This window comes from Centroberyx gerrardi, chromosome 5 (genome assembly GCF_048128805.1).
Source record: "Centroberyx gerrardi isolate f3 chromosome 5, fCenGer3.hap1.cur.20231027, whole genome shotgun sequence".
Lineage (NCBI taxonomy): Eukaryota > Metazoa > Chordata > Actinopteri > Beryciformes > Berycidae > Centroberyx > Centroberyx gerrardi.
The window spans coordinates 6,230,203-6,243,870 of NC_136001.1; the positions used below are offsets into that span (position 1 = coordinate 6,230,203).

Genomic DNA, 13,668 nt, shown 5'->3' on the forward strand with positions numbered 1-13,668 from the left:
TTAGCCTCACCTTTGTTGTCAGCTTTGAGCTCCTCCTGCAGGAAGTCGTTCTGCCGGTTGCCCAGAACGAAGGCGAGGAAAGAGAGGATGAGTGCATCCAGGATACCGATGATAGCCAGGATGTAGGCCCAGCGCACCGAGCAGTTGCCCAGGGTGTATTTCCCCGTCTCCTCGCCGCACATGTCCCGGATCACCTCTGCATCCCAGCCATCCGGGAAGATCATGCAGCCCAGCACCAGACACACCGCTGGGGAGAGGAGAATCAGGTGAATCGATATTGATGTTAGTATGGAAAGTGAAGTAGGGGGTGGTAAGGAGAAAGATTGATGAATGAGTGTATGTGTTAGAGATCGAGTAGGGTGGCATGTTGGATATGGTGGTCGCATACAAAATAGCGGTAATGGTTGATGTTGGTATGTTGATTTGGTTAAGGCACCATTATGTTACGTTGAAAAAGAGCATGGGAAAGAAAATCAATACAGGAAGACGGTTGAGTTGTAGAGCAAAGGAAGAATGAAAGTAAGGGCAATGAAAGGAGGGTGGAACAGATGGTGAGAGAAAATGGGTTTGGGTGTAAAACAGCACAAGGCAGAGAATTACATGAAGTTAACAAGATGAAAGCGGGATGAAAGAGAGGGAAAGAGAGGAGGCAAGAGAGAAAAGACAGAATATTATTTTCCCATTTCACAGTGCTGTAAGTCCATTGCGGTGTATTGCCAGTATCGCTGCCTGCCTCATCTCTCATCTCTCTCTTTCCCTCTCTTCTATTCTGTCCTTCTTCAGCAGAGGCAAATCTTTGAACCTCCAGAGTGAGAAAAAATGAGATAGGGCATGCCAGTGAGAAAGAGAAAGCAACAGACAGAGAGAAAGTGAAAAGAAACAGTGATAAAGAAAACATCGAGCAGCTGTCTGGTTCTACACCCAGGCTAGTATTAACAAAGCAAAGGCAGAAGATGACATCCAGTTACAAACTGCTAAAAGCATGACGCACAAAAAACAGAGATATAAAATCAAGATGATCAGGCTTATTTTGTTGACATGATGCCTCTGAAAAGGAATATCAGAGTTCTCATTTCTGATTGGGTGGCTGTTAATGAGGTATTTTACTGACTTGGAGGAATTGGGAATAATAAGGAATGAATAATAAGAATGATAATGATAATAATAATTAATTTTACATTTGCAATTTTTGAAATTAGTATAGAGTGCAATCAAAATTATCAAAGTCAAGTGCAATGAAATGAAATCATGATGAAATCAATCATAATCATAAAATCAATTAAATTAAGTAAGAGGGTACCACAAGATGCAAAGACTAGTATAGAGGGTAAAGACAATATAATAGTAAAAATATTAGGATAATAGATATCACATTTAAACAATGAAATGTAATCTGTAAAAGTCTATATGCAACTACACACCGTCGGTTTCATGAAGCTGAAAGCACCTGACAATGTCTCTCCGATAGAAAGATAGAAAAATAATACATCACTTCACTTGTTTCAAGGTGACATGATATTTTCACCACCAGTGCAACCACCAATGAGCACACACACACACACACACACACACACACACACACACACACACACGCAAGGCAGAGGGTTTATTCATTATTGAAAATGAAGAAAAGATGCCAGAATGAAAGAGTCTCAAAGGAGATAGAGAGAGGGAGGGTGAAAAGATGATTGGCTCAGGAAAAGAAGAAACTGGAGCCAAAAACACTGGGTAAAAACTGGAGAAAGTAGAGCAAAAAAAAAAAAAAAATTAGAACAAAATGAGAAAACAAACAAGATTTCTGATTATGTGGAACTGTGACGGTAAAGCAATTAATAGTTTTCATATTAATGGTGACCCTCCATAGCATGATACACACACACACACACACACACACACACACACACACACACACACGTTCCTGTGTAGCCTGCCTGCATGCCAACTTTTTGTGATGTGGCTGTTGTGTGTGTGTGTTGTGTTGGTGTGGATGGTGTGTGTGTGTTGTGTATTTTGTGTTTGAATGGGGAGTGGTGTGGGAGTTCAGTGAGCTTTTAAATACACCAAGTTTTTGTGAGACTGTTCCGTTGGTCAACTTATCTGTTAAGTGATGAGAACACTGTGTGCTAAAGCGTTAGCATGGAGCTACTATCATGCAACATAGTGTATGCTAAAGTGTTAGCATGGAGGCTACTATCACGCAACATAGTGTATGCTAAAGTGTTAGCATGGAGCTACTGTCACTCAACATAGTGTATGCTAAAGTGTTAGCATGGAGGCTACTATCACTCAACATAGTGTATGCTAAAGTGTTAGCATGGAGGCTACTATCACTCAACATAGTGAATGCTAAAGTGTTAGCATGGAGGCTACTATCACTCAACATAGTGTATGCTAAAGTGTTAGCATGGAGGCTACTATCACTCAACATAGTGTATGCTAAAGTGTTAGCATGGAGGCTACTATCACTCAACATAGTGTATGCTAAAGTGTTAGCATGGAGGCTACTATCACTCAACATAGTGTATGCTAAAGTGTTAGCATGGAGGCTACTATCTCTCAACATAGTGTATCCTAAAGTGTTAGCATCTCCCTCTCTCTCTCTCTCTCACACACACACACACACACTCTGCAATCCCCTCTGCCTTTGAAATCAGTCAGTAAAATATGATCATTAAACACTTGATAGCCTACATGAAAGCAAATACCTTGGCACCTCCAGATAATTACTATGTTAATGGCTGAACTGCAATTAAACTGATGGGGGGGAGATCCTGGAAGCTTAGTTGTATCACACACACACACACACAGCAGCAGCATCAGGCTGGTTCCATGATGCACGTCTTACCCATGATGCCTCGGGGCACTACATCCTCTGGCTGCACAAAGCGAGATGCATTCCATGTTGGCGAGTGTAATACACACTCCCACACTGCATTAGAAGGCCTGGGTCTTGTGTGTTTATGCACACTTGGCATCGCAATTTTCCCATTATGTGCAAAAAAATGAATGATGTGTGTGTGTCAAAATAAGCATTTGGCTTACATTTGGGTCTGTGACTAGAGATTGTTTTTTAAAATGTATACGTGTGCATTTGTATGTTTTATGTGCTGTTATGTATGTGTAAGCATATTTGACCATAAATTTAGTGTGAATGTGTGTGTGTGTGTGTGTGTGTGTGTGTGCGTGCGCGCATGTGAGGGCTCCCCATAGGGCCTGAATGGTCCCTTGGTGGCCAAAGGGCCTAGCTGAGGCCCAGGCTGGCCCTAACAGATGGGTCCTTCAATGCCTCATTTACTGAACCACTTCTACTGTTCTACAGCCAGGCACAGACCAGATGAAACTCAGCTGAAAGCTCAGTCTGTTTAGGTTTCAGCTGATGCAAGTATAGTGAACGGTAGGAAATCCCTATGTTTTCTAAAAATGAGCCAAAGGGGCTTGGTGGGGTAGATATACATCCAGTGTGGATGGAACGCTGCACAGCCGTCAGAAACTGTCCCATATCTGGCAAAAGAAACTGTCCATCCTCATTTTTGGACTATATGGCTAAAGCATATCTCTACTAAAAAGAAGACTGAGAGAGGGAAAGAGAGACAGAGAATGATAGAGAAATACAGGAAGGCAGGAGGGGAGATGGACAAATTTTAATTATTGTTATTATTATAATTACTACAAGAAATACTACTAATGCTACTATTACTGCTGCAATTACTACTACTACTACTCCTACTTCTACTATTACTACTAATACTAGTACTACTACTACTGCTGCTACTACTGCTACTACTACTGCTACTTTCTGATAGTGCTATTGAATTGAGTGAACAAAGCTTGAACAAAGCTAGTTGTGGTGCAACTGTTTTCATAATTACTGCATACTTAAAAAATAATTACAGGGTACAACAACGTAATTAGGGGGGACTAAACAAATGTTATTAGTGCTTGTTCCCTGTAGTTATGAAGTACAAGGCGTGCGGGCTATAAAATAAAGTAGTGCTTGTTCCCCTCTTGTTCACTGTAAGTATAGGGTAAGTACAAGGTTGCCCCACAGTAAATACAGTTTAACAGAATGTCACATACGCCCATCTGACTGCTTTGGTAATCAATGTTAGGAGAGGAGACCCTAGACCAGCTGTTTGATGACATTTCTGTAACAATATAGCATACACAAAAAATATGGAACTTCAACACACAGTGACAGACTTAATTGAACATACAAGAGCTTTATTGAATGTAATATACAGCATGTTGAGATGAAATATCAAATATGTCAGTAATTACAAAAATAGTTACACCATAAGTTTAGTTTAGTTTAGTTTAGTTTATTTTATTTGGCATGGACATCACAGTAGCATTAGAATTGTAACATACATTTATGCACAAGGACCAGATGCACTGTTTAGTGTTTGTAGCGAAACGCTAATTTACAACACCTGTCCACAGGAGGCTTTTTAAAAAAAAAAGTTAAAATAGAAAAAAGAAAAGAAAAGAAAGAAAAGAGAAAAAAAAAAAGAAAAAAAAAAAAAGGACATAAAATACACCCACAAATACATACACAAAAATACATACACAATACATACACAAGAATACATACACAAATACACATAATACAAAATACATATAACTACCTTATAAGTCTCTCATAATTACAAAATTGTTACCCCTTAATTCCCGGACTTCTTGTTTTGTTACCCTGTAACTGCAGCATTGTTATTTTATTAGTACCCCATAATTACAAACTAGTTACACCGTAATTAGCGGACTGTAAAATAAAGCGTTACCAGTAATTCTATTACATACCGCTGGGAAATATTACACTTTTCCATAATGCATACACCAGCATGAACTGTGTTTTCTCCATGTTTCTCCATGTCAGACACATACTGAAAAACACATACTTCCCATTTTTGCAGTGTGTTTTAGAAGCAGCCACAACAGGCTAAACGCGGCGTGAAGAGTTTGTGTGTTCCCGCTGGTTTTCCTTCAGTTGTGCCTGACTGACAGAGGTGAACAAGACACACTCTTAATAATTCATTGAGCCTCATTTAAATCTGTGTCAGGGATGTTTTCGGAAGGTTACGCTGTTCACCAGCCAACTGGCTCTCTTCTCTCTCTCTGAATCCCTCTTCCTCAGCATCAGTGTGCGTGCATGTGTGTGTGTGGCTGTCTGTGCCAATGTATGCTAGAGAGAATCCCTTTTTTGTATGTGCTTGCATGTTTATATGCTCATGAGAGAGGGAACATTTTCTGTGGTGTGTGTGTGTGTGTGTGTGTGGCCTGGGGTTGGAGATCAACATGGAGTTGATCCCATTTTGAGGCACATCACTTTGAAGTTGTTTCCCCCTTCAGCCACTCTCCCTCTCATACAGTGTAGTGTTAGTTATTGCCAGTTTCTCTCTAGTTTTAAGTTTACAGTACCAATACATTGACCAAAATGACAATGCTTCCCCCCAGTGCCGTCGCTAATGGGGTGAAAGGTGCTGACGATTCTAGGGGCCCACAGCTGGAGAGGGCCCACAACAATACCAGAAAGCTGTATGAATTAATGTATTCTATAGATCCTGCAAAAGCATTTGATACTTCAGAATAAAAAATAATAAACCCGGCAAATTATGCAATATGTGATTAAAGTAGTTTTCATTTTCCAATCCATGTCCCCCTCCCCCTCCAAAAAAAAAAAAAGGTTCGATCCTCTGCTGCGTGTTCGGAAACTGATAGAAGGCAGAAGTGAAGTCGGGGTCATTCCATATCACCCATCCGGAGTGATATGGAATCGTCACTAATGAAGAGCAAGATGTTGCGTTCCTTAATGAGTCAAAATGGACCACGATTTGTTCTGTAGTTCCCTATTTAGGGATGAAAGTGAGACTGACACAATAATGGAACGGGTAAAATGGGTAAATTTGATAGAAAACAATACAGCCACCAGCATTTCTCTCTCTTTCTCTCTCTCTCTCTCTCTCTCTCTCTCTCTGACAGTGTGTGTGTTACAGAGTTTCTATAACTATTTTATTTTGTGCATCTAGTAATTATGCAAAAAAAATAATAAATGGATCTACTGTAGAATGTGAAAAAGTAAAATACTTGGAAGCCTTTTCTGTAGTATTTGCAGTATTTCTATTGTGTATAATCCTTTCTTCCAGTATAGTACATAGTAAAACAAGAGGTCCCATGCTGTTTTACAAGCAAAAGTAAAATAAGCAAATTATCTACAGTAGCCTATGCAAGGGCGTAACTTTGGTTTGAGAAGTGGGGGGGACACAATAAAACGGGGAGTCTGGGGGAACTCCCCCAGAAAAAAAAACTGCGATTTGAATCCCATTTCCTGCATTGAAAGCAGAGTCGAGTTATCCTATTGAGCCCGTGGTGTGTGAGTCTAACGTTAAAGTAAACTAGCAGCGAGAGACACTCTGCTTTTCATACATTGTTGATGGATACTTGCTGCGGTTTAAGGTTGACTCGTTTTCAAGTTACAGAGGTTAATAGAAAAATCATGCTGTTTTACAACCACTAATCAGCCAACTCACATTTCCTTTCTTTCTTTTCATCCCCTCTCCAAAGAAAGACATTAAATTTAACTGCTGTTGGCGTTTCATTTTTATGAACTGCTGCTTCCTCATTCAGTGAGCAATTTTTCAAGTGCGCATGCGTGGAACACGTCCGCGTCCACAGCAGTGTTGCCAACTCTTTTCCAAGGAAAGTAGCTATTGGCTGCTCAGAAAGTCGCTAGAAGTCACCAGATGATGTCATACGATAATTTGCATATCAATATATAATGCTGCACTTGTTATGCACGCCGTGGCGTAGCCCGTTTTAATATAAGTGCTGACTCCGCCCACCCGGGCCAGTTTCGGCGTACGCCGGTAGCAATTACAAGTGGACCCTATCCTACAGTCCCTGCTCTCAGCGGAGGGAGGGGGGCTACGCTGTGTGTGGGAAGCGCTGTGATCATCAGACCTCTCTGGATTAGACAAGCAAGTAGAGCAAACCGGCATCAGCTGAACCAATTTATTGCCAAATGCTTTGGGATTCAACACATTAACATTGCTTCCCATGGTCAGAAAAAGTCACCAGATTTGTCGCTAGTCGCTTTTGAGAAATAAAGTCGCCAGGGGGTCTGAAAAGTCGCTAAGTCTAGCGACAAGGTCGCCAAGTTGGCAACACTGGGACGCCAAAATGTACTATAGAACCGCGTAGGCAGGCTGTCCGTGTCCGCTACTCGTCCGTGGCAGTTTTTTGGAGTATATCAGGGCCTTACAATCAGCAGCTCAATTCACATTCTCAGCCAGAATCTGACGGCTGGCCAAACAGTAGCGTATTAAGCACGATTTTTGCGGTTAAAAAAGTGGGGGGACACAAACAGGATTTCGAAAAGAGGGGGGGAGGCATGTCCCCAGTGGAAATTACGCCCCAGAGCCTATGCATATTTTATACTAGCAACCAAAGATCCATATAACACAAAGGCTCACTGCAGTATTGACAGCTGCTCTTAGTGTTTATTTTGGTCAGTGTGACAGTATCTGCTGTTTTGGCTGAAGTCAGTTTTGGGACAAGCAGCCAAAACCAGTGGTGAATTTTGAAGCCAATAAGGAAGTGGCTGAAAGCTGCAGTTCCTCTAACGTCCGCTAGGGTCGGCTCCAAAAATACTCTAAATCTCGCCCAACTACATTCAACTCAATGGGACCATAGCCCAACTTCTCACTCAAAATATAAAGTCAATAAATTTTTTCGACAAGAGATTATGGTCTCAGCAGCTAATTTTACTTCTTCTAATATGTGTCTGTATGGCGATTTTCAAAATAATTGCGTCATTAACGAGATATAACGGTCATAAAATGGGGTTGTTTTCCAAGTGATTGACAGGTCGCCTGTCCGGTGATCGCGTAGGTCGCCGATTACGGACCAATAGCAGGCGGCGCTGCGGAGCTGTGGGAAACCGCTCTGGATGCCCAAGAAATGACAACATGGCGCTGCTCGTGGACCCCAACTTTTGGCTTCAAAACGGCCCTTCAGAAACTCACTACGTCCATCGTTTTTTACAGTCTATGTTTTGGGACATGCCTTCATTGTTTTGAGAGCTTGATTGCTCTCAAAACTGTGGCCTTTTCCAACCATCTGTCAGCTATAGTATTGATAAGGCAATTTGGGCTACCTTGACACTAAAAGTTAATGTCAATATTAATAGCCAGTTGTAGATCAATTACTCTTTAAAACATGCATTTGAGCTTTGAGCCAACATGCAAAAGCAAGATACAAGTGAACAATCCCTGATGCACTTTAGGATCTGCTGCAGACCCTGATGTCTCCTGCTGTATTTCTTTTTCAGTAGTTACTCATGAATCTGAGTCATGAATCATGAATATAGAGATACTTCAATTTATAATTCAATGTTACTGAATATGAAATTGAGGACTGTTGGCTGTGTGGGTTTGTTTGTGAGTTTTTGGGTTGTTAGCAACCTGCCAGTTGCATTGATGTGGAATAATCTCTATTACTTGATTTGGTACTAGTAGTATGTCAGCATTATGCTGTTGGTCATTTACAGAGAGGCATGTGTAAAAGGAAAGAGAAGACAGATTGAGCAGCGAGGAAAATGGATTTGACCTCTATATTCAAGCTGAGTATTAATTCACTGCATTAAATATGCCCTTAAATTTATTTTGTAAAAATAAAAGGGGGGCCCAGAGCAATGTTCTTTCAGGGGGCCCAGAATTCCTAGCTACGTCCCTGCTAACCCTGTCACCTGCCTTCCACACAGTAGAATTTGTCAGCCTCTACGCATTTTACATTGTGAGCCACCGGGTCAGATTTGGCGGGAAAACTGCTAGATTGCTTTACGGCACAAAACAGGAAGAGGACACTGTTCTTCCAGTAAAGGCCGATGGAAAAATCACTTCCAACTTGTTTATCCTCTTCGGAGAGGGGGATCGGGCAGGAAGCAACAGGGTTTATGGGAAATGTAGTCTTAATGTGGGCAAACAGTAGTACTAACTATAACACTGGTATGAAATAGAGGCTGCCAATCGTCTCCACCAAGGTCTCATTGGTTTGCAGTAATTATACCAAGGTATCACAATTAATTTGACAATAATATATTGTTTAAAAATGCCAAACATAGCACCTTAATTGAAATTTGGCCGCAAAATGGGCAATTGTTTCCATGAAAGCTATGGCCCAACCTCACAAACTGTATGTATATGCTCATCTATCCTATAAAACACACACAAGACACAACTAAAGGAAGAGATGCTATCAGGAAAAGGTGTTAAAAAGGCATCATGTTGTCCTGTGAAACATTATCCATCATCTCACATAAAAGTAAATGGAGGATAAACACTACTCAATCAAGGTTAGGACTTCACTAGTTATTGGTGATAGCCACTGTGACCTATGGCAAGTATTTCAGATATAAAAACATCAACCAATATAATCACTACGATTACAAAAAAAGCCTTTTATTGGGAGAACTCTAACCTGTGTTATTTCTAGCTTTGGGTAGTTTAAGCTGAAATGAAATAAAGCGTTTATTTGATTCAGGAACAATTACTAAATGATAAAAGAGGTGCCTGTATCTTAATAGAATCTCCAGTAGTGGCAATAAAGCTGGGAAATGAAAAAAACAAAGTATAAATGAAAAAAAAAAAATGGCTAGGGGTGTTGGCTGGAATCATGGCCCTCTATAGAAGCGACCTGTTCATCATTCATCATTTTGAACACTGCGCTGGTGCCGCTCACTGAATGGGGTGTGAATTTACATAAACGAAAAGTGGGACTGTAGTTGGACACACACACACACACACACACACACACACACACACACACACAGTCTTACTTAAATCACTTTTGGGTATTTACATAGACTTACATTCATTTCCTGGAGACTTACCCTAACCCTAACCATAACCACTACTTGCCTAAACCTAACCCTAACCCTAACCACTGACCCAAAAATCAGCTTTTTACCAATTGGGGACACGGCTTTTGTCCCCAATTGCACAAGCCATCCCCAATCAACTAGTCTTAAGTCTGGTGTGTGTCCCTGAAAGTGACTTAAGTCATACCCACACACACACACACACACACACACACACACACACACACGAACACACACACACACTCCCCATCCTCTCCAAGATTGGTCCTCCAGATGAAAAAAAATAAATAATTCAATTGACTCACTTCACTGCTGCCAGAAAATGAGCAAGTGAAAGAAACAAACACAATTCAATTAACTCCAGGGGCCATTCACAGTCATTAAGGAGACCATGGAGAACCTATGGCTCAAAAATAGAAGAAGAAGAAGAAAAAATGCTGAAAAAAAAAAAAAAACCTCTGCCTTGATGAATAACAAGAGCATTCTCTGACGGCTGTTCTCCCCGTCTTCCCGATGTGATTTCTACAGTGTCTCTCTCTCAAAATATGAACGACTGAGTTGAGATATTGATCTTTGTTTTTTCTCCAACCCCCTAGCCAGATTTGAAAAGAACTGCGTTTCCCAGGTGCCCTTGAGGCTCGGCATTCCAGAGGTGTTAATTAGCGTTTGGTTGGACAGAGTGTGAGGAGGCGGAGCATGCGACTCTACTGATTATTCCGTTAACCCAAGGCTAAACGCTACAGTAGACCACAACGTTCCCATTCCCAGCCTCTCCAACACAAACACACACCATGGGCAAACAAAAAGGAAGTGTTTTTAATTTTATTAGAGCAGTTTAGAATGCTTGAACATGTGTATTGCACTAGTTCTTGCACTTCGCTTGTTGTCAATGTAAGTAAAGAAATAAAGAGGAAAGCAAGATATTGTGTTGATGTAGGGAGATCCCGGCTATCGCTTTGTGTTAAAGGTCCCATATGGTGTAAAACAGGATTCCCCTTGCCTCTTTGATTATAAAGGAGTTGGATGTGCTATCTAAACATGGTGAAAGTATCAAAATGCACGGTCACCAACTAAATCCACACAATCCATATTAGAAAAGCGAGCCTCTAAACGAGCCGTTTGGACTTCCGTAACTTAGTGGCGTCACAAAGGTTCGCTCATTATCATTTTTGTAAGAAATAATAGCTTAACAAAGTGTTTTTTTTCAAAGCGGTTGAGCGGTTGTCATTGTTGTGTTGACCCAAAACAACACCTACAATGATTAAACGATTCGGATTTGTAGACTTTATAGACATATATAAGAAGGCATTTATATGATTATTACCTTCATTTGTGTATGAAATACTGTAAACTTCATTTGTGTATGTAATAAACATTTGTGTATGAAAGTAGTGTATGGAATAGGAAATTCCAAGTGTTATCAGGATTTTTTTTATTGAAGAAAACAATTTGTAGTTGTTTGTATCCTTGGCCTTTCTTGCTCCCTCCATTTCTCCAAATCAACTAAATCTCTCTGAATATCAGCCAGAAAGATCTCGTCTCTCTCTCCTACATGGAAACCCACAGCATTTGGCCATGTTTATTTGTTTTTATTGTAAATATTAGTGGGAAGGCACATCGGGTGATCTGTAGGAAACCTGGAATCACTGACTGCAGATCAGCCAAAACTCGTTTGAATCAGTCAGTTAGTAAGAGCCTAAGTTATGACAACTGATTGAGATCAGTAGTTGCCATACATTTGACACAGGTTCACTTCAGGCTCGACCCCCTAGCGTCCGATCACCAAAACTTCGACACGTTTGGAAACAATACGACGTAACGAAGCTTCGTTTGCTGAAGTCACGTGACTCGGCCACTTTGATACACGCCTCGGAGCGCTGTGTCAACACGGCAGTGTCGCACAAGTGTCGAAGCATTTCAAAACGCTGTTTTGCGTGTTTCAAGTCCGCCCATCACTACCTGTGGCTGCCTGTAGCTGCCGGGCTGTGATGTCTCACGTTTCACTCTTGAAACGGTTAGCCAATCAGAACAGAGGGGTCATTAATATTAATGAGCCTTAAAGACACAGCGACAGAAACAGCCTGTTCTTGGTAAGGCTCAGAGAGATGCTGGAAAATGAACGTGTAAAAATGGATTGAGAGTGTTTTTGGTTCATGACACCACACACACAGCTTTGAATGGACCTCAAGACAGAAAATAAAACACTGGAAAGTGGAGAGTATGGGACCTTTAATCAGTTTTATTGACTGACAAAACCTCCACCTTTAATAACTTAACCTAAATTTTGTTATAGTAGTAAAAAAAAACTTTTGATGTAGTCGCAAGTAGGGTAAACTATGACCTCAGTTTCAGAGAAAAAACTGAATTTCTGAGATTAAAGTCAGAAATTTGCAAGAAAAAAATGCTATAGGTTATGATTCAGAAATTCATTAATTATAATACATTCATTTCACTATCTAGATAGGTAAACTTGCAAAGTGAAGCAACATGGTTCCTTGCCAAAGAGACGTTTTTTCAGATTTTTTTGTCGCAAAGTTCTGACTTTGAGTTTTTTCTCAGAATATTACCCCCCTCCCCCCAGCTGCGGTAAAAAAAAAAGTCAACGGCCCTAATATGCTGTCTGTAGTTTACCATGTCATTACATATTCATGTACCAGGTCTTAACAAGCACAGTAAGGAGCCTAAAGATGGTAGGTTATTATTTTCTGCTGCTCTCTAATATGAGGGTGATGCCATTTGGCGATGTCAGTTCAACATATGGACAACAGTTCGCCAGATGGAAAGAGTATGGAGAGAGTTTCAGGTGCTCTGGATGTGTGTGTGTGTGTGTGTCAGACCTGGAGAAAGAAAGAGGTGAGTCGGGGGAGTGTGTGTGTGTGTGTGTGTTTTTGCACGCACGTTCTGCTTCTCAATTAGTGCGACTGTGACACATGCGAGATTGGTCGATGCAGCCAATTATCCTGTAGCAGTGCTTTTACAACTATCAGCACAGCATGACTTCAAGATGAATAAGCATGTGCACGCACACACGCACACACACACATACAATGGCCCTTCTATTTAGAAGCATACTGTATGTACTCCCAGTTACCTAAACATTAGAACATTAGAGACACAAGCCTGTGGAGAGTATGAAAAGGGAATGGAGAAAGAGAAAAAGGGGAAAATGAAACAAGAAAAAATGGGAGAAGATAGAGGGAGTTAAAAAAAAAAGAGAGAGAGAGAGACAGGATGAGTGAATGATGATCAAAAACTAGAGCGAGGAGGGGAGGAGAGAGAAATGGGGAATAGGGAGGAGGAAGAGGAGGAGATGGACGAAGGGAGAAGGAGATCTGATGGAAAACCAGAGGAGGATGGAGGATGGGAGGATGGAGGGATCCGGATGCGGGGGGGGCGGGGTGCCATGGCAACCGGCGAGAAGGGGTGAGGGGGTGGGATGAGGGTGGGGGGGGGTTGGGGGGGTGGGGGGGCTCAAATATTCTGCCTCCCAGCTCTCAGTCCCAGCTCAGATCGAGGATGAAGTGAATGACAGAAAAAAGGAGAGAGGGGAAGGAGAGACAGGAGAATGACCAAAAATGAAGACCCTGCAATGCACTGCAACGAGGAGTAACACACACACACACACACACACACACACACAGCTCTGGTATGCACTAGAACCCAAACAGGATGATCAGTGTTTTTTTTTTGTTGTGTGTTTTTTTTTTTTTTTAGATGAGTCACATGAATGGGAGAAAGTCCAGGGAATACACAGCAGCAGTATACATACTGGCAGCCACAACACAGCAAACACCCAG

General features: G+C 41.3%; 2 protein-coding genes across 2 annotated transcripts in view; one reads left to right on the top strand and one right to left on the bottom strand.

The window, feature by feature from the left end:
• The window catches only part of LOC139913137 (NACHT, LRR and PYD domains-containing protein 3-like), a 108,486-nt gene that overhangs the window by 93,369 nt on the left and 1,449 nt on the right, over window positions 1-13,668 (top strand). The gene's annotated exons all lie outside the window — the stretch shown is intronic.
• lhfpl4a (LHFPL tetraspan subfamily member 4a) overlaps window positions 1-13,668 on the bottom strand; it is a 55,884-nt gene that overhangs the window by 15,026 nt on the left and 27,190 nt on the right. Inside the window, exon 3 of the mRNA XM_071900213.1 lies at window positions 11-247. Within this exon, the coding sequence (XP_071756314.1) occupies window positions 11-247 (237 nt within the window). The remainder of the gene's footprint in view (window positions 1-10; window positions 248-13,668) is intronic.